Source organism: Narcine bancroftii, chromosome 12 (genome assembly GCF_036971445.1).
Source record: "Narcine bancroftii isolate sNarBan1 chromosome 12, sNarBan1.hap1, whole genome shotgun sequence".
NCBI classification, from domain to species: domain Eukaryota; kingdom Metazoa; phylum Chordata; class Chondrichthyes; order Torpediniformes; family Narcinidae; genus Narcine; species Narcine bancroftii.
In genome coordinates this window covers 97,042,085-97,062,121 of record NC_091480.1, presented here as the reverse complement: position 1 = coordinate 97,062,121, position 20,037 = coordinate 97,042,085, and the positions used below count along the sequence as shown (strand labels likewise).

General features: G+C 40.3%; 1 protein-coding gene across 1 annotated transcript in view; it reads right to left on the bottom strand.

Moving 5' to 3' along the window:
* LOC138746717 (vesicle-fusing ATPase-like) overlaps window positions 1-20,037 on the bottom strand; it is a 119,897-nt gene that overhangs the window by 71,444 nt on the left and 28,416 nt on the right. Inside the window, exons 9-12 of the mRNA XM_069905043.1 lie at window positions 16,887-17,074; window positions 5,996-6,091; window positions 4,559-4,715; window positions 569-702 (exon numbers count right to left, since the gene is read on the bottom strand). Coding sequence (XP_069761144.1) covers window positions 569-702; window positions 4,559-4,715; window positions 5,996-6,091; window positions 16,887-17,074 — 575 coding nt within the window. The remainder of the gene's footprint in view (window positions 1-568; window positions 703-4,558; window positions 4,716-5,995; window positions 6,092-16,886; window positions 17,075-20,037) is intronic.

Sequence of the window (20,037 nt, the reverse complement as noted above, 5' to 3'; positions counted from 1 at the left end):
CCACTAGCTGCAAACAAGGTTGGCTTCTATTCATTCATCCATCACAAGGCTGAAAAACTTCTATGTCAGAAAGTGGACCTGGTCTCTTTCGGGCAAATTGAAAACTAGGAGAAGGGGAGGTTGGAAATGAAAGAATAATGAAATGAAACTTCAACAATGGGTGCAATTTTACTGTATATGTGTGAAAAAGAAAAAGTGTATATCATGGCTAAGGTGATTTATGGTGTGAAAAATAAAAAATTTAAAAAAAAACAATGGGTGCAATTTTAAAGCTGATTTATTCTCACTGAAAACTCTCCTCAAGTCCCTGAATTCCAGTCTAGTGACATGGCCAAAGGAAAGGTACAACTCAGTCACACCAGTGGCGATTCACCTCATTCCCCTTCAGATAAAATAGACATTTTTTAAAAATCCATAGAACAGACCATAACTTCCAATTTAGTCAGCAGAAAAGAGAAACAAAATCTTTTTTTGCAAATGACCAATGTAGATTCAGATGTGAAGCTGTAACTGAGAACAGGTATCATAGGAAAGGTTTTATTTAAAAAAAATCAGATTAACAGATCACCTTTTTTATGGCCTGGCATTTTGCTGTCTCAGAGAATCCAATCATCTTGTCAGGAGAACAGATTTTAATGAATGGGAATCCAGACTTCTCTGCAATCCTTGCAGCCAAAGCAGTCTTACCACTGTTTGGTGGCCCTGTTTAGAAATAAAATAGAATTATATGAGCACATCAGGTACATTTTCACATAAGCAGTATTTATATAACCTTTTAATTTAATGTAGTGAAACACGATAGTCTGCAGACGTTGTGAGTGTAGTAAAAACACAAATACTGGAGGAACTAAACAGATTTCGCTGCATCCATAGAAGGTAAAGCTATCGAACTGACTTTTCAGCCCTGAGTCCTCCTTCAAGGCATGAAGAGCAGTCAGGTGCTCGAGTTAAATGGCTGGGGAGAAGGAAAGAAAGGGCAGGGGGAGGAGCACAGACCACAAGACAAAAGGTGATCGTTGAACATTTTTTCTACTGATTTTCCTTATAACATGTCATTACTATTGTCACTGTAAAAAAAAACAAATCAATAAGTTCCCTTCCATAATATCAATGTCATAAAATATTTCATCCTTAAACATTGCATCAAGGGGTTGTTCCACAGGACCCAATTCCTCAGTGTCCAGAAGGCTTTGGAACTTCCCCACAGGTGAATGGATGGGAGGGATATGGAGGGCTATGGACTGGATGCAGGTCAGTGAGATGGCAGAAAAATAGTTTGGCACAGTCAAGGGCCTGTTTCTGTGATGCACTGTTCTATGGAGTCCTTGTTGAGGGGGTAGAATCACAACCACTTCTCGGGCAACATGCAGGGGCTTATTTGAGAATTCTGGCATTGAGGTATTCTTCCAAATGAATTTCAGTTTGCTTGAGGAACCATTCTACAGGATCCATTGCCTTCATCTCCCACAGGATCCATAGGACACCACTGTGCAAACCACTGCCTGAGCGACTTGTGTTTTCCACAGAAATTAATCAATAATGGATAGATGGTCACTGCCGCATGATCACTGAACGGCTCTGCAGCCAGGAGATTATGGCTCATCTTTTGCAATAGTGAGACAAGGGACAGGCTTTCATTTTACATACATCAGATTTCAGATTTATTATCAGAGTACATACATAATATAACATGCAACCCTGAGATTCTTTATCCTGCAGGAAAATATAACTAGGTGAAACAAACATATCACAAGGGCAAGACAATTTCAACCCACTGCTTCATCCAGTCTATCCCACAAAACTGCAATATCTTGTATTCACAATGTACATTTTCTCTCCTGTCAGAAGTCATGTGATTTCTTGTTTGAAAATTGCTGATCAATCCACTAGCAAGGCAGTGGGTCAGCGTGGCACGTCTGGATTCTCCAGCTGCTGTCCACAATGGTAAAATAACTCATCCAACAGGAAGTAAATATGTACTTTTATTTGAATTAAATACTCTGAATTTTAGCCAGAACACATTCCAGTTTGGACAAGAAAAGACAAGTACATACACTAATTTTAGTTCATCTTGAATCAGCAGATACTTTTAAACACCAGTCAGAAATGACTTGAGATCATCTACTCTTGTAAGATTAGAAAAGTTTAAGGATCTTTAGTGGAAAATAACATGATTGGATGGCAGAATTTTCCTCAACTCCTCCAGTTCTGTAAGTTCCAGCACACTAATTTCTCAAATTACAGAGGGAAAAAACAACTGCATTGCGTACCACCTCCCACGATTTCAGGACTTTCCAAACTGCTTTTACAATTAGTGGTACTTGTGAATTCACTGTAACATATGAAACATGGTAGTCAATTTAAACCCAGGAAGGTTTTACACACTTGACTAGATCACCTGTCATTTTGTGATGAGTCATCAATATTAATTTGATAGGAATCCACTCCTCTTCCCTGTAACTGTCCCATGATCTCATGGGAGATTACACAGGAGATCCAGTGCAGAAATGGATACATGCTCCAACCAGCCAATGCACTAGTGTGGGTTCACCCAGTCCTTCCGATCTAACTCTATTGCTTGCTCGCTCATTTCCTTGTCCTCCCTCCTGCAAAATGTATTGATGCTTTAGCTTCCAGAAATAGAGAAATTGATAAAAGAGTTGCCGATTTTAGATTAGGTAAAATCTTTTCTCCAAAGGTCATGAGCCTTTGAAACTGTTACACTCAAAAAGGCAGTAGAAGCAGTGTGTTGGAATATATTTAATGGGAAAGCAAGAGGGTGATCAATTCTCAGAGACAGGCAGGAATGTGGAGTTGAGGTTATAGTCACAGTTGCTGTGATCTTGTGGAATAGGCTGAAGGGGTTATTCCTTCTAATTCACATGTTGCGCCACTGATAAAAATCTTGACCTTCTTGGAGCAAAGAAGTTTCTTCTAAACTCCCGTCAGATTGTTCTTTGACTACCCAATGTTAATGGCCACTATTTACGTTCTTCCTCGCAGACGAAAGTATTTGCATTTTACTCTATCAAAACCTATTTTAAGGAACTCTAATTGGTCACGCCTCAGCATTCTTGTCAAATGATAAAGGAGACTCAGACGCATCCATGACATGAAGTACCGTAGTGGTCCAACGGCTCATGAAGTACCGTAGTGGTCCAACGGCTCATGAAGTACCGTAGTGGTCCAACGGCTCATGAAGTACCGTAGTGGTCCAACGGCTCATGAAGTACCGTAGTGGTCCAACGGCTCATGAAGTACCGTAGTGGTCCAACGGCTCATGAAGTACCGTAGTGGTCCAACGGCTCATGAAGTACCGTAGTGGTCCAACGGCTCATGAAGTACCGTAGTGGTCCAACGGCTCATACTGCTGCCTCACAGCACCTGTGATGCAGATTTGATTTTGACCTTGCCTGCTGTCCGAGTGGAGTTTTCACGTCCTCCCTGTACCTGGGTGGTCCTGTGTACTCTTAAATCTCAAAGGTTGGTTAGTTACTGATTTAACTTATTCTTGCAAGTGGCAAAAAAAAATCAATAGGAATTGATGGGCATGTGAGAGACAACCTTGCAAGGCTACAGAGAAATGAAGTGAGGAAAGCGACATACAAGATTGCTTTGTTGGGAGACTACATGAATATGATGGGCTGAATTGTCTTCCTTCTGTCTCATTATAATTCTTCCCTGGATGTTGTTTATTGGCTTCATTTGGTAACCAATACCTTAATGTTGAAAGGCATGGACAGAGCAAATGCAGAAAGGTTGTTCCCCATGGTGGAAGAGGCGAGAGCAAGAGGGTACAACTTCAGGATTGAAGGGTATCTACTTAGAACAGAGGTGGAGGAATTTCTTCAGCCAGAGGGTGGTAGATTTGTGGAATTTGTTGCTACAGGCGTTGGTGGAGGCCAGGTCATTGGTGTATTTAAGGCAGAGATAGATAGGCTCTTGAGTAGCCAGGGCATCAAAGGTCATTGGGTGAAGGCGAGGCAGTGGGGATGAGTGGGAAAAATGGATCAGCTCATGATTCGAAGACGGGGAAGACTCGATGAGCTGAAAACTCTTTCCGCACCTATGCCTTATGGCCAAACCAAGAGTCAAACAGTCTCGTGTGGCCAAACCAAGCCCCAATACAGACTTAGTTTCACTTCCTATTTTCCAGTTCTCTCTCTCTCGTGGAATAAACCCTGGTTCTTGGTTTGATTTATGAAGCACAGTAAGATCCCATGTTTCCTCTACCTCCTAAAATGAGCACTTTCCAAGATATAATTGATACCTCCACATTGGCAAAATGGTATGGTTGCAAACTTTCTTAGAATTGACAATCTGCCCAATTTTATATTGTTTCAATGCCTCCTACCCAAGAACTTGCACAACACTCAAAATGTTAGCCAGATTTTGGGTTCATATCTTCTGATCTTTTCAACTCATGCCTGCATTTGGTTTGGTTTCCACAACCCAGGAATGACCATAACTAGCACATGAACTAATCTTCAAAGAAACTGGGCAAACACTCATACGATTTTGCCCTGACTTGGTGCTTGTGTCAGGGAGGTTGGTTTACCTTCCAAAAGGACACTAACAAGTGGAGTACGGTCACTGTTCTTAGTTTGCTGGACGAGCAACTCTCCATCATCAAGTGCCCGTGTGACTGGATCGCCCCATACAAAGATTCCGTTCATGATGTAGCTGTCGTAATCCTCCTGGTTTATGCCAAAAGCCTATGAAAAACGTAGGGAGAAAAAAATAAATAAAATCACACCTGCAAATCTGGAAATTTCATCTCATTCATTATTATTTTATGCAATTTACCATTATCAAACTGTAATTCATATTCATTGTTAAGGGATGGAACATTGAACATCTCAGCTAGCTTGTTGCATGAGGATCTGTACAAGCACATTTGAGACTCCACTTAATCAGTGAGCATTACAGCACAGTACAGGCCCTACATCCACAATGCTGCACCAACCCCCCATATATATATATATATACCAAAAAATGAAAACCTCCCTACCTCATAATCCTCTATTTTTCTTTCAACCATGTACCTTAGATTCTCTTAAATGCCCCTATTGCTCCAGCCTCCACCCCCATCCCTGGCATTGCATTCCAGGCACCCACAACTCTGTTAAAAAAAAAAACACATATCCTAATGTCTCCCCTAAGCTTATTGCACATTGTCACTTAAAGGGAGGTTAAATGAGCAGGTAGCTCAAAACTCAAGAGGAGGTCTGCCAATTTGGTGTTGAGAAGTACGCTAACATAACACAAGGAACTCAGATAGTAGGTACTGGAAAGAAATAGTGCTTCCATCTCAAAAAGATCGAATCAGAAGCTAAATAAAATTATGAGAAAAGGGTCAGCAATTCTGCCTCAGCTTTTAACATTGAGCCATACTGCCTTATCACAGTGGAACATCTTCATAGAACAGCACAAAACAGGCCCCTCAGGCCCACGATGTTCTTACGCCACAACAATCTAAGCCTTCCCTACCATATACCCATAACTCTATTTTTATTTACATCTATGTACCTATCCAAGAATCTTCCTTAAGGTTTATAACATGATTTGTGTAGGATTAAGCATGAAGTTACCGATGACATTTAAGATCTTATAAAGTTTGAAGTAGCTTTTTGAACTTTCAAAATGTTTTTGCTTGCCAACTGAGGGTAGCCATCACCAGAGATGTACTTGGTATTCATCAACACATATTGCCATCCCACCACGTGAGGTGCCAATGAAATCACACCTTTCTTGTTCAATTTAAGTAAAAAATTTCACCAACTGTTGCATGAAATATTTTCCTCAAGAGAACATGACAATTAATAAAACAAAACCCAACCAGATTTCAGCCAATTCTATCGGACACAATTCATGCATAGATGTTTAAAAGCAGATAGTAAGCATAACTCTTAAATTGTGAGCTAAATCAGTGCCTCCAAATGCTCATCCCATCCAGAGGCCTGAAACTGTACCGCTCTTTAGGACAGATACTTACAGGTTTAATGTCATTCTCCAGAGAGTTTAAGAAATCTCCCCTTGTGACTTGCAGTCTCTCAGCTTTCTCCATGTCCACTTCAACTTTGCTTGCAGCCTAATTATAGAAGGTGAAGTAAACAACATATTGTAACTCAATTTTACCCTTTAAGGGTTTGAATATTATGAGTGAAAAACTTTTCAATTTACAGTGGAATTTTCTATTCTAAACTGAGTAGACCTATTGTCTTCTTTGGCTTGGCTTCGCGGACGAAGATTTATGGAGGGGGTAAAAAGTCCACGTCAGCTGCAGGCTCGTTTGTGGCTGACCAGTCCGATGCGGGACAGGCAGACACGATTGCAGCGGTTGCAAGGGAAAATTGGTTGGTTGGGGTTGGGTGTTGGGTTTTTCCTCCTTTGCCTTTTGTCAGTGAGGTGGGCTCTGCGGTCTTCTTCAAAGGAGGCTGCTGCCCGCCAAACTGTGAGGCGCCAAGATGCACGGTACCTATTGTACATAATGTTTAATTCTACCATGCTGTCTGCACCTGGTGCTGAATGAGTCTGTGCATTTGTTCTGATATTTCACTTCACCATTACCAAAACCTTTTAGATGTTCCTTAAAAGTCAATTCACATTTTGTTCGCATCTGCCACACTTCATGATTTTGCTGCTGTGAAGTATCTTTGAATGTTTCATGAGTTAAAGGTTCTGAATAAAAACCAGAGTTGCCTTATTACTGTGAATAATTCAACATCTCAAGGTTCAATGCCTCTATCAAAATTAGACGCCTCTCATGTGCACCTACTCTGAAATCTGCACAGAGATGTCAGCACAAAGTTTCCTCAAATTTCTAGAACCAGCTTAAACTAATGCTCTCCAGAATTACACACTTCAGTAAATATCATCCAGTAAAGAATGACAATGTAAAAGTGATGGGCTCTGAAGAGAGAATGGGGAGGTGTGGAAAAAAAGGCCACGACTATCTTTTGCAGGTGGATTCACAACATAGTTGAAGCAAAGACCTCTCCCCTAATCCCAAGAGACATGGTTTCACTTTCTATCCTGAGCTAACCTTGGACCAATATTAAAACCAGAGAGCTCCATGACCAAATTTTTACTTGACGAATCAAAGTACTTATGGAAACAGAGAATCAAATTTCTGCTACAGTTAATACCAAAAATACAGTTCTTTGTCTTTGTTTGTTAACATGTTTACGCTGCGTAGTTCTTTTGCACTACCAATCAGTGGTAAGTCTATCACACCTGCAAGTAAGAGGAATCTCAGGGTTGAATGTGCTGTCATGCAGGTACTCTGACAATAAATCTGAAATGATGCATAAATGCGAGCAACAAACGCCAGATACTGCAGTCACAACTGGAGTAGCAAGTGCTCCTCTTGCTCTCACACCTCCTCCCTCACCACCATTCAGCACTCCTTCCAAGTGAAGCAACACCATTTGTGAATCTGCAGGGGTCATCTACTGCTTCCGGTGTTCCAGTTGTGGCCTCCTCTATATAGGAGCGACTGAACGCAGACTGGGAGATCGCGTCATTGAGAACCTCGGCTCTGTCTGTTGCAATAACGTGGGTCTCCCAGTGGCAACTCATTTCAATTACCCATCTCAATCTCATGCTGACATGCACTGCCAGATTGACACCATGCACAAATTGGAAGAATAACACCTCTTATTCCATCTGTGCACCCTCCAACCCGATGGCATCAACATCGACTTCTCCATCTTTTCCTTGTCTCCTTTCCCTTTAGAGCCAAAAACTACCACCCAACCCCGCCATCAATTCTCACCTTTCTTCTCTCCTGTCCCCTTGTATCCAATTAACACCTCTTGTCTGTTGGGTCTGTACTCCTTTCCCTCCCATTCTTCCCCTTTCACCAGTGTTTTTAATATGGACCCCTTGCCTGCCGTTTGCTCACATCTTGAGGAAGGGCTTAGGCTCAAAATGTCGGTTATACATCTTTACTTCCTATAGACCCTGCGAGACCGGCTGAGTTCTTGCAGCGTCTGAGTTTTTTCAACTCCATCTCACTAGAGTCTCATTAAAAGGTAGTGTACAATTGAATTCACCTGCAGGTGGCCCAAATTCTTTACCTTACATATTTAACTACATTGAAACAAAAAGGATCCACAGAAGGTTAGTCCATCACCTTGCCTGGGATAACCTGACATTTAAACCCCCATTACTTCATCAGTAGTACATGAACTAAACTGCCTGAAGCAAGACTTCTCTCTGATCCCGTGGGACCAACATACTCACATTGGTTCAAACAGCTGCCCACATACACAATAACAGCTCCCTGGAGATCGGAGGAACACAAAAGACACTTAATGTATTGTTGTGCAACAGATACCTGGGGCTGTAAGTAACACCACTTTTATAGCATCAAAAAAGCAGTACCCTCTGGCATCAAGCCTGGTGTTTCAAACAGTGTTGTACCTGCATCACCAAACACAGACTGCTTCACAAATAATCCACACTCAATTCACCTGTCTTTGTTCTATGTTCTTTGAAAACAAGAAGCAGCTCAAAAGTAACTGCCCTAGTGTACATGAAGTTGTCTTTAAATTTAACCTCCAACTTCAACAGCCAGAACAATTTCAAAGACCTCTTTTTAAAACATTTTGTGCTATAACCAGAATCCCACAGTAACCTCCAATTGTAAGCCTGCTATTTCTGTCTTTATATGCAATAGTTTCAATGCAATGGGAAAGACAGCTCCTCCTCTTTCAGATTGCTCTTGTATTAATTAGCCAGCCACATCCAGTAATACAGTGGACAAACATTCTAATGACTCCTGCATTGCAGAAGTACTTCACTGTCCTTGGCTCCTTAGTGTACCAGTCAGAAACTTGCTAGAGTTTTAATGTTCTTCTCTCATTCAACTCTACGTTGGAGTACTTAGTTTTGCTCAAAGCTTACCTTTGCAAGTTGCAGAAAAGGAAGTTCTTCACAATCACCTTGTTATAGGAAAGTTAAACCAGAGGTTCGAGCTAACAATTTAAAAAATGACCTCAGATCATTTAAATTCAAGAATTTAAACTCAGTTTTAAAATGTCTAAAACTAAGATACACTCTGGTGTCCAGGAAGTTGCTAAACAGTGTAAAACTCACCTGATTTAACAATTTCCTCTCTTGAATGAAATACACTGCACTTCCCCTATCTGACCTTTGTGTCTCCAGTCCCACTAAATTCCCAAACTGTTCTCCAAGTCAGCAAGTTACTCAGTTGACCATCCCTGGCTCAATGAGAAATAAGCAAAATTGCTGGCCTTGACAGACAACTCAAAGCCAAAGAATGAATAAACAAAGCAGGTGCTATATTCATGTCAATGAATTTATGCTCTGAAGTACGTTTCATTAATCTGTGTACAAGGATGCCAGCGACATTCAGCAAATCCATCTGGTTTATATAGGTGTACGCGGTCCAACATGGAACCAGCAACTGTACTACTCAAAACCTTTGGAAAGAAACTTGGTAGGTAGTAGCTCACATCAACCCTTAAGAAATTCTTCAGATTCCCAGATCAGGTAGATCTTTACTGAGGATTGCGCCTTCAGTTCCCTTTATCAAGTTGTGCTTTCTCTCTATTCTATTTATTCTGTCAATTCTTTTAAAAAGTGTCATATCCTAATAACTATGGCATAGGATTAGAGTTAAATTACATGGAAGCAGCCCTAGTAGACACATTGTCAAGAAGGCACAAGAGTGAAATCATGCACCAACAGACTTAAAGACAGTTTCTTTCCCACAGCCATCAGGTTCCTGAATGGACTCCACAGTGCTCTCATGCCATTCTTGCTTTTTTCCATTGCAGCTCCATTCTCCGTAAGTGTGCTCTTGCCCTTCTAATGAAATTGTCCTCACCCCCATTCCTCAAAACTGGCACCTCTCTCACCCCTCCTCCTTCTTTCCTCTTTAAACTGGCCATCTTCCCTCTCAACATTCAGTCTTGATGAAGGATCTGGGCCCAAAATATCAACTCTCCATTTCCTTCACAGATGCTTCTTGACCTAACAAGTTTCTCATACAGCTCATGTTTCGGTCCAGAGTTTGGCATCTATTGCTTCTTGTGCCCCTAAAAAACTGAACAAATTTAAAAAAAATGTAATTACTGGGATCACGTACAGAAGCAGTCAGAGATGAGTTAACCATACCAGTTGGAGAAAAATGTGCAATGATGTTTTTTTTTAAATTCAAAATTGCAATTTCCAGTGAATGCAAAGACCTACTATTTGCATCCAAAAAAAAGCCCAAGTGGCCATTTTTCTCTCTGTATTGCAGTTTGTTTACATTTCTTTACATGTTCTTGAGTAATGTTCTTGAGTGGTAATCTGCCTTGCCTGTGGGAAAAATAATCTATGGGGTTGCAAGTGATGTACTTTGATAACAAATATGAACTTTGAAATACTAATTATTCAATGCACATAGAATTAGCAGCGAAATAAGAGGGATGAAACACAGAGAGAAAGACTTTGCTGAACACTTCAAATTTGTCCTGGACCACAAAGCATTTGATGCAACTTCACCCTCTGCCCTTGTCCAGGCTGGTTGCAAGAACAATGGTGCAGAAGGCTGAGCAGCAGAAGATTAATCCATATTGAGAAATGCCTGCAGATTTGCCCAAAAAAAAGCATCAGTCCATGCAAATGACTTTAAAACTGATATTTAACACCTCAACCTCTTGGCCACAGGAAGGATTTGGGGAGTAGTGTGCTTGTTTGGGCGTGCAGGGGGCAACAAGGGTGTGCGAGGAAACAAGGGATTGGAAGGGGAGCAGAGGTGGTGGAGGGGGAGAGGCAGTTTTGCATGCTTTAAAACTGAGGACTTTTCTTCTACCTGAGGCCAAGATTAAGCAGTCAGCAAATGAGAATCACAAGGTTCAAACTCCAAGCCACTGCAATCAGCTGAGAGTCAGCAGAAGAAACGACTGAACACTGTACACTATAATTCAAATTACACTTTGCAGGAGCCTTACCCGATAAGATCTGGCACCAAGCCAGACAAGGGCGCCAGTAGGAGAGGTGACGAATAACCTGGTCCAAAGTTGTTGGCTTTAAGGGAGCATCTTAGAGTAAGAGTGGAAATGCAAAAGGGTTCACGCAAAAAAAAAATGGAATTTGTTCTCGGAAGATCTGGATGTCTCTTTTTCTCACAAGCTTATATTAAAAAAAAAGGGAATTATGCTGTTCAAATTGAAGTCATTTGCATTGATATTGATCGGCAAAATTAGTCTTGTAAATGATTTCCCATGATGAATGATCAAGCAATACATCTCAATTACATTAATATGACTCTTTAGATACCACAGGGTAAATTATGCCTCAAGATATAGCCCAAGGGCTTCTAACAGGGCATGAGGATTGAGCCTGGGAAAGATAAGGAAGCAGTTAAGATTGCAGGCAAAGAATCATATACTGTACCACTATTTTGTAGTGTAAATAAAATGTTTGCTTTATTTATATTATTAAAATGATTGCGGTCATCGACTCTCCATCTTTGATACCCACAAAAATGCAACCAACAGCAAACAAAAATTAGATAAGCATTGTGCAAAAATGGAAAAATAGTAGGGCAACGTATTCTGAACATTTAAACAAAGAGACCTGAGGTAGTAGTTCTCCAGCTTCTGCTAGACCACTCCCTGATCCTCCCCAATCCCTGTCTCTTTTCTTCCAGCTTTCCACCCACTTCCACCTCATTCACAGAGCTATTTCCTCACACACACCCCCCTCCACCATTTACTGTTGAGTCTCCCTCCATTAACTACCTCTTGCTCCTCCTATTTTGATCTCCCCCCCCCCCCAATATTTTAATCAGGCACCTGCCTATATTTTGCTCATACCTTGATGAAGAGCTCAAGCACAAAATGATGGTTATAACTTTGCAATTAAAAGTATGCTGTGTGACCTGCTGAGATTCTCCAGCATTATTTTTATGCCTGAGGTAGCAGAATGAAGAGACCGTCATTTGCTCAAATCCACTCCCCATTCAGATACCATTTTGTAAACAAACCCAAGAGGCAGCATGAAATCAGGAATTCAACACAAGGAGAATCACAGACATCGGTAGGTCTAAATTCTAGCTCTGTGATGTAATCAGTAAGACAGTCAGCTCGACATTGTTGAAGCAGAGTGGGACAGTACAATTGGTGGTGCCTTTGCAGCACCAGTGATTGGAATTGGGGTTCGAATCCCACGCTGTCAATAAGGAGTTTGTATGCTCTCCCCGCGTCTGCGTGGGTTTTTCCTGAATGTTCTGGTTTCCTCCCACTGTTCAAAATGTACGGGGGTGGGGGTGGGGGGGGCGTGTAGGTTAATTGGGTGGCACGGACTCGATGGCCTGTACCGTGCTGCATGTCTAAAAAATTTTTTTAAATTAAATTAAACAAGAAAGCCTGCAAATGTTGGGAATTGAGTGCAATGTACAAATGTGCTGCAGAAACTCAGGTCATGCAGCACCCATTGGAAATAAAGGGTAATCAATGTTTCAGGCCTGTGCCCTTCAGCAGGTGGAAGCAAAAACAGGTAGGTGCCCGAATGAAAAGGTTGGGAAGGAGGAGAGGAGGGGGGAAGGAGGAGAGGAGGGAGGAAGGAAGGGGTAGGGGAGGAGCACAGGCTAACAGGTAAGAAGTGATAGGGTGGAAGTTGGGAAACAGCAAATGGAATAAAAGTTAGAAAACTGACCAAATATTTAAATTTTGACATACAACATGGAAACAGGCCATTTCGGCCCATGAGTTTGCAATTAACTTATACCCGCTTACCTATTATGAACGGTAGGAGGAAACCAGAGCCCCTGGGGAAAATCCATGCAGACACAGGGAGAAAGTACAAACTCCTTACAGACAGCGCGGGAATTTAACCCTGGTAACGATCGCTGGCGATGTAAAGGCGTTGCGCTAACCATTACACTAACTATGTCCATTATATCTCAATATGGCATTTAGTGAAAATTTTTACAGCTAATCGGCAAACAAGCAGTTGAAGATTCCTTTTGATACAATGCACTGACTCAGAAAGTGCCCATTAATATAGGACTGTCCAAAAATGAAGCATCAAGTTTTATTACTCATTGCAACATGCAGGCACATTAAGCAATTAATCTAATTTCAAGGCACGTTATTTCGCTTTTAAATCGGATGCGGTCAATGGAGGTGTAAATTCCTAACAATTTTTAAACAAATGACTGATTTCATTCCTGAAAGACTTCGTATGCACAGTAACCTCCAACAAACTATTCAAGAAAGAACCAGATAACATAGTAAGCTAATCACTTCATCACATTCAAATTCACGAGAACATGCACCACCAGGCTCACAAACAGTTTCTTTCATTTAAAAGTTATCAGACTCTTGAATGAACTTCACAATGGCAAAATTATATTGCCCTTGCTCTGTACGAGCTGATCACTCTCTACAGTAGGCGTGGTGGTTAGCGCAATTCCATTACAGCGCCAACAATAAGGACCTGGATTCGAATCCTGTGCTGCAAGGACTTTGTACCTTCTCCCTGTGTCTGCATGGGTTTTCCCTGTGGACTCTGGTTTCCTCCCACCCTTCAAAATATACCAGGGTTAATTGGGCAAACATAGGCTTGTGGACCGAAAGGGCCTGATACTGCGCTGTTTGTCTACATTTAAAAAAAATCAAACTCTACACTACAGATGGAATATCCAGATAACCTGCTTATAAAACAAATCCACACTGAAACTTCATCCGTGTGACAATAAACCTGAACTGATCTGATCAGAGGCATTTTAAAACTGTACAAATTAATTTAAATAAATTTTTAAAATTTAACTTTTTATAAAGAATATTGAGATGATGCAGCAAAACATAACCTTCATATCTTTTCCAATCAGTATTAGAAAGAAATACCAGTGATGTTGCATGGCCTGTTGAGCGTCACCAGCACTTTTTAACGTATTGCAACAACAAGGAATCAATCAATTAGTTGGCGAGCATCAAAGCTGATGTGCATCCGAATGCTCAGTTCATCCAATTCCAGCAGACCAGATACGCCTCCTTTCTTTAAAAATCCCCGAAGCTTTGACTTAAACGTTACCATCCTTTCCCATTTTGTCTGAATCCACCTTTTGTTTTTGGCGGAAAAACCTTGCAATTTTAAGATGATTTAAATTTTAAGATGTCAGTCGAATTGCTGCCAAAATGCTTTACCAAACAGCAGGCATCTGCCTAAAATTCTGGTAAAATTGCAAGGTCGGTACAAGAGCCAAATCCAGCAGAGAAATTCTGCCTCAAGCAATCTGAGAAGATAACCAAGCCTTTGTTACTTCAGTAAATTGCTGCAATGAGGATTCCATTATCATCTTACATCGGGAGCCCAATGCTTCAAGACAATTGCAAGGGAGTTTGCTGTTTGTCCCTTTATCACAAAATAAAATGTACTTAATTACCATCACTAACTATCCACCTCTGACCACCTTCAGCTACGAACCTCTGTTCATTCCATTCACATTCAGACAAACCTCTGATACCCAATACAAGCAAGTCTTGGAAATAAAGACAATTACTTTCTGCCGGCGTTAAACTCCAACGTTTCAACATTAAATGCATTACTGAGATCTAATTAGTACTTCTGTGGTACTGTTGAAGTGTAAAGTATTTAGAGAGCCTAATTATTCACTTATTCCTAATAAATGACCAGTACAATGCACTTCTGTCAATTCATCTGAATGCCTTTTCAGGATCAAAGCAACTGGTTTTCTATTTTCTATTTATAGGCTGGAATTATTGAACCTTTCGTTTTGGTAATAGTCTTCAATTTGCAACAACCAGCCTGAAACATTAATTTAAGTGTTTCAAAAGAAACTACTGTAATTAGCAAATTCCTTAAACTGGACATTCAAAAGATTTTTACAGCTGATGATATATTTCCCAAACAAAAGAATGGTTTTGATATAGGAAATGTGCCAACATTACTTGAGCACAAGGCCCATAAAAGCAATGAAATAAATGACAAGTTTGTTATTATGCGTGCACTGAGGTAAATATTGGCTATGACTCCAAGGAGAACCATCATGCTCCTCTCCAGAAAGGAGCCCCATGGGATTTTTGATTTCTTCAAAAATACACTTGATTGGCAAACTACAATTTATTGCATTATCCAAAAAAAAACTTCACATGCAACAAACACTGACCTTGATTATAACTGCTGGATGGGACTTAGCACAACTTTGGGGATTTACTGAAGTCTCATGTGGGATTTGAACACACAACTTTCTGAGAGAATGTAGAAAGCCATAACCAAACCATGCATGCATGGAAATCTTGCACAAATGAAGAGTCAAATTTGGCACAAGGTCCAGAGAAAAGAAGGACTTGGTTGGAGGTGCAGGTACAGTATGAGTATCAAGGAAGAATGGAGAAATGATGCCACGCCCTTCCAGCACAAGGTTAAAAAACAGGGGGGGGGTCAAGAATGTTTACCAACCCGCAAAATAGGCAAGCGGGTAGAGTGGTTTTGTTAGGGAACAACCATTAGCGCATACAACAGAACGAATTTAAGGCGGGCAAACACAGCCTCAGCTGGATTTTGGCCATACATTGGTCAGAGATCAATTTCAGCCACAATGAGTGAAAGCAGGGTAACATTACACTTGATCTAGTTGGGGAACTGAGAGGAAAGGGCTGGATGGTGGAGAGGAAAGATGGAAGTTGAGTCCCCAGGGCAAGCAGAGAGAAAACAGACAAGAAAAAAAAACCCAAAACAAACAAAACAATGAAACTACTCTAATCGACAGCATCTACATTCTCAGGAAAACATCCAGACATGGTTAATGCTGATTAGATAAGGAGGAAACAAATCCAGCACCTACATGTATCCGCTTCTGGTTACTAATCAGAAGCACACTTGATGGGAGAAAAATGACACCAATGAGGTATAGGAGAGAGAAAATAAATGTATTTTCTGCAATCTTCGTGTTCACCTTTGGATCTACCTATTACTGATCACTTCGACCTGCCAGTCAGACCTCCACTGAGTTTATGGGGCAAAGGTTGCATTTCACTAAAGTTCAGGAATGCAAGATAAGCAGGATGATATTTCTGTGTTATAAGAGCAGGAGTGTAGACTTTCAGCACAAATAGTTGCCAACACACCAAGAAGCCACTGTAGGCCGTCAATCAACAGCTTTGATGGAAGCGCAACTATTTAAACCAGTTTTGGAAATGCTTTGCCTCATGCCCTCAGTTTGAGGAAATGGAGTCACGGAGATATTGTCTCAAAGCAGTGGGATCCTCTCACCAAAGACGTTACCCATGAAACAATGCAAGTTCCCATTCCCACACCAACAATGAACATCAGCACCAGTACAATTTAGTTTAAACACAAAACAAGAATACATTTTATGCCATTATCGAATTAAGTATAAAGTTCATTAAGTAGAAAGGACATCATAGAAAACAACTGTGAAAAAATGGAGCTTTTGTGCACTAATAGTATTCTTGCATGGGCAATCTATTTTAATGGCAACTTTGATATTTGCTTCAAGAATGCAACTCTCAAAGAAAGGAAGCAAAAGTTGTCCACAGAGCACCAACAATTTTTTTGATGCATAAGTGAACCTGCTAGTGATTTATCTAAGTGGAGGTGGGGGGGGGGGGGGGTTAGAGAGGGAAAGGAAGAGAGACAAGAGAATAAAAATGCAGTTGTCATTTGATAACTTCAGATATGCAGGTATTACCACTAAGATTTCATTAAACAATCTTTTAGTTCACTGTTTGGCTTCGTTTTGTTTCACGTCAAAAAAATGCCCTATTTTTCAAGAGAGATAATTAAGTAAAAACCCACAAACCAAACCAAAGGTTGCAAATGTTCAATTTTCAAGCACAGATATTAAGTTTAGAAAACTGCTACTAAATACTTCTGCATACCTTTATGTGCCGATTCATTGCAGTCGATTGAGCTGCTCGGACTAGACCCTCCAACTCAGCCCCACTGAAGTTCTTAGTTTCTTGAGCAAGCTCAACAATATTCACATCAGTATTCAGCAGGTTGTGCTCTCGCATTCTCGCTGTGTGAATGTTCAAAATTTGCACTCGACCCTTCTCATCTGGCAAGCCTGAAAGAAGTGACAGAGGTAGGGAAAGTGGGCAAGAAAAACAGGAAAAAAAATGGGCACGTGTTTACAAGCCCAAACCTTACTACAGCTGAAGATTTGAAGACTCAAGACTTGCGAGAGTTGTCAAGTTTTTCCCCTTGATTTCTTCTTCCTCTCACAGCTCCATGATGAGGCCTGCTTGCTTTAGGATTATAACCCAGACGTTTGGTTAAATAACCAAAGGCTGTCCTAGATAAGCTCTTTCTTCATGATTATCAAACTTGCAGTGTTTCCTTTCACATATTGTAGTTCTAAATCACAAAGGGAATTATAACAGCCACCATACCTCTGGCAGAGAAAAGTTCCAAGGAATATCAATTGCCATTTCAACAGCAAAAACAAAATGTTGGTAAGCACTCAATAATTTAGATAGAATCCATGGACAGAAAAAAAAATGTTCATGACCAGCCCATTCTAGAGAAAATCAATGATGGCTGAAAACTAAAACGAGGAGAAAATAGAATTGTTCCATTCCTGTGTGATAAAAATACTTCTGAAGTTTACCATTATCCAATGAGGTGATTTATTAAATTCACACACCTTCAAAGGGATTGGATTAAACGTATTTTCTTAAGCAGAAAGCAAGCAGAATGCAGATTCTGAAAAATCAGAAATAAAAACTGACTACTGGCACAGTCAGTCAGCACAGCGCTGTCTCTAAGTAATTTAGACATTTTCCCCATGTCTGCATGGGGTTCCTCCGGGTCCTCCAGTTTCCTCCCACCCTTCAAAACATACAGGGGTTGAGGGTTAATTGGGTGGCATGAGCTCATGGGCCAGAAGAGCTTGGATGTCCAAATTTTAAAACTAAATTTAAAAAATTCAGGTAACCGACTTCTCAATCTGACAAGTTAACTCTATTTCTCTTGTCACAGATGCTGCCAAACCTGCAAATTGCTTTTATTTGTTTCCCAAATGTTGCACAATGCACCAATTACTCTTCCCCTCAACCCACATTTTTGTCAAGGAGTCTCAGTGAGAGAAAGCTGTGCTTCCAGTACCGAGCAGCAATGGTGGTGAGAATCTGTTTTTAAAAAAAATACTTTAGTTTTTCATTTTTTTTTCCATAAACATTCATAGTCTCTAACTGTTATACATTTCATATATTACATATATACAAAAAAACCAAAAATTTCCCCCATTCTCCCCTCCCCAATATAAGAATATAACCTTTCATACTGTCAGAGCTCTCATTTCTTTCTTCAGGATATTATGTCTTTACATTCCTTGAAGGGTCAGGTTTACAATTAGACCCCTACATAATCTAAGCATGGTTGCCATAGATTAATGAAAGTGTCTTTTTAAAAATTTATAAATGATTTTCTCCATGGCCATACAACTACATGTCTCCCCAGCCCATCAAGCAACAAATCGGGGAAAGTCGGACTTCCAAGTGATTGCTATAGATTTCTTTGCCACAGCCAGGGCTACCTTAACAAAAAAGATTTGAAATTTAGTCAATTTGTTGCTCACATCCATAAGGTTGCCCCGAAGGTACAAGTCTGGGTCGTATGTGAGGGTCAATCTGGTTATTCTTGTTAGTGTTTCAACAATATCATGCCAGAATGGTCTTACCTTCCTACACGACCGTGTAGAATGTATAAAGGTCCCCTCTGAAGTCCGATTCATATAATTTTGTATAGTATTTTTTAAAAATACACTGATTTTTTTCTGATTATATATTAATTTGTCCAGCTCTTTTTGAATTGCATTTATCATCCTTGATGTCTCCTTTGTCTTTAATTGCCATTTCAAAACTTTGGGCTCTCTCTCCCAGTTCAGAGTACTTCTGTTTTGACAAAAATAGTTTTTTCTATTCTACATGCTTGTAAAATATTATATTTCAATATTTTGTTTACCAAACTTTTGTACTTTTCTTTCGAACCCATTCTCTGGTGTTCTTTTTCCAATTCTGTTATTTCTTTCTCCAGGCCATTGACCTCTGCCATATATTCTTTTTTTTTGTATATGAAATTATCTGTCCCCTCAAGTATGCTTTTAATCTATCCCATATGAGGAAACTATCATTTGTAGAGGGTTTGTTTCAAAAAAACAGTTCTATTTGTTCCCTGATAAAAATTACAGAAGTCTGTCCTTCTCAACAGTGTAGGATTAAGATACACAGCCTTGGTGAGGGTTCTTCAGTCCTCAGTGAAACATTAACATTGACTGAAGATCAGTCCACGAAAAAGTTTAATAGCCACAAGTTTTGGTTCAATGATGCTGATTTAATTCCTAAGTTCTAGGAAGCTCTGGTTTGACTCCGATCACCTCTTAATGAATCATTTGACACTTCTCTCATAACAAAATTTATAAAAAACTGTCCGGATGCAAGATGAACAAGCAGGCTACAGAACACCAGCTATTTCAGTACGGAATTATCTTAGCAACTTTTGAAATATGCTGACATTTCCTGCACCTGTGAAAACATTTGGTCTTTTTCCAAAGGTAAAAATGGAACATTTGATGCTGAGATATCAGTACAAGAGTTTGCGCGCCATACAAGAAGCTCGCAAAAAGTTGCTACATTATGGATCCACAAAATTAGTTCACAGAAAATGGCTAGCTTAGTGCAATGCTATTTATTACTGCACCAGCAAAAAAAGGTTCGAATCGAGCGCTGTCTGTACCTTCTCCTCTTAATCTGCCTGGGGTTTCCCCCAGGTGCTCCGGACTCCTCCCACCCTCCAAAAATGCACGGGGATCCTAAATTAATTGGGTGGCATGGGTTTCAATGACTGCAATAGGCTTCTATTGTACTGTAATAAGGCACTAAGATTAACTTTAGCAGTGAGTTAAACAAATCAAAAATAACAAACTACTGACCTCATTCCTGAGGTTAAGTGACCTAAACTGCACAGAATACTCCAAACATGGCCTCACTGATGTTTTGTACAACTTGAACATAATATCCCAACTCCCCT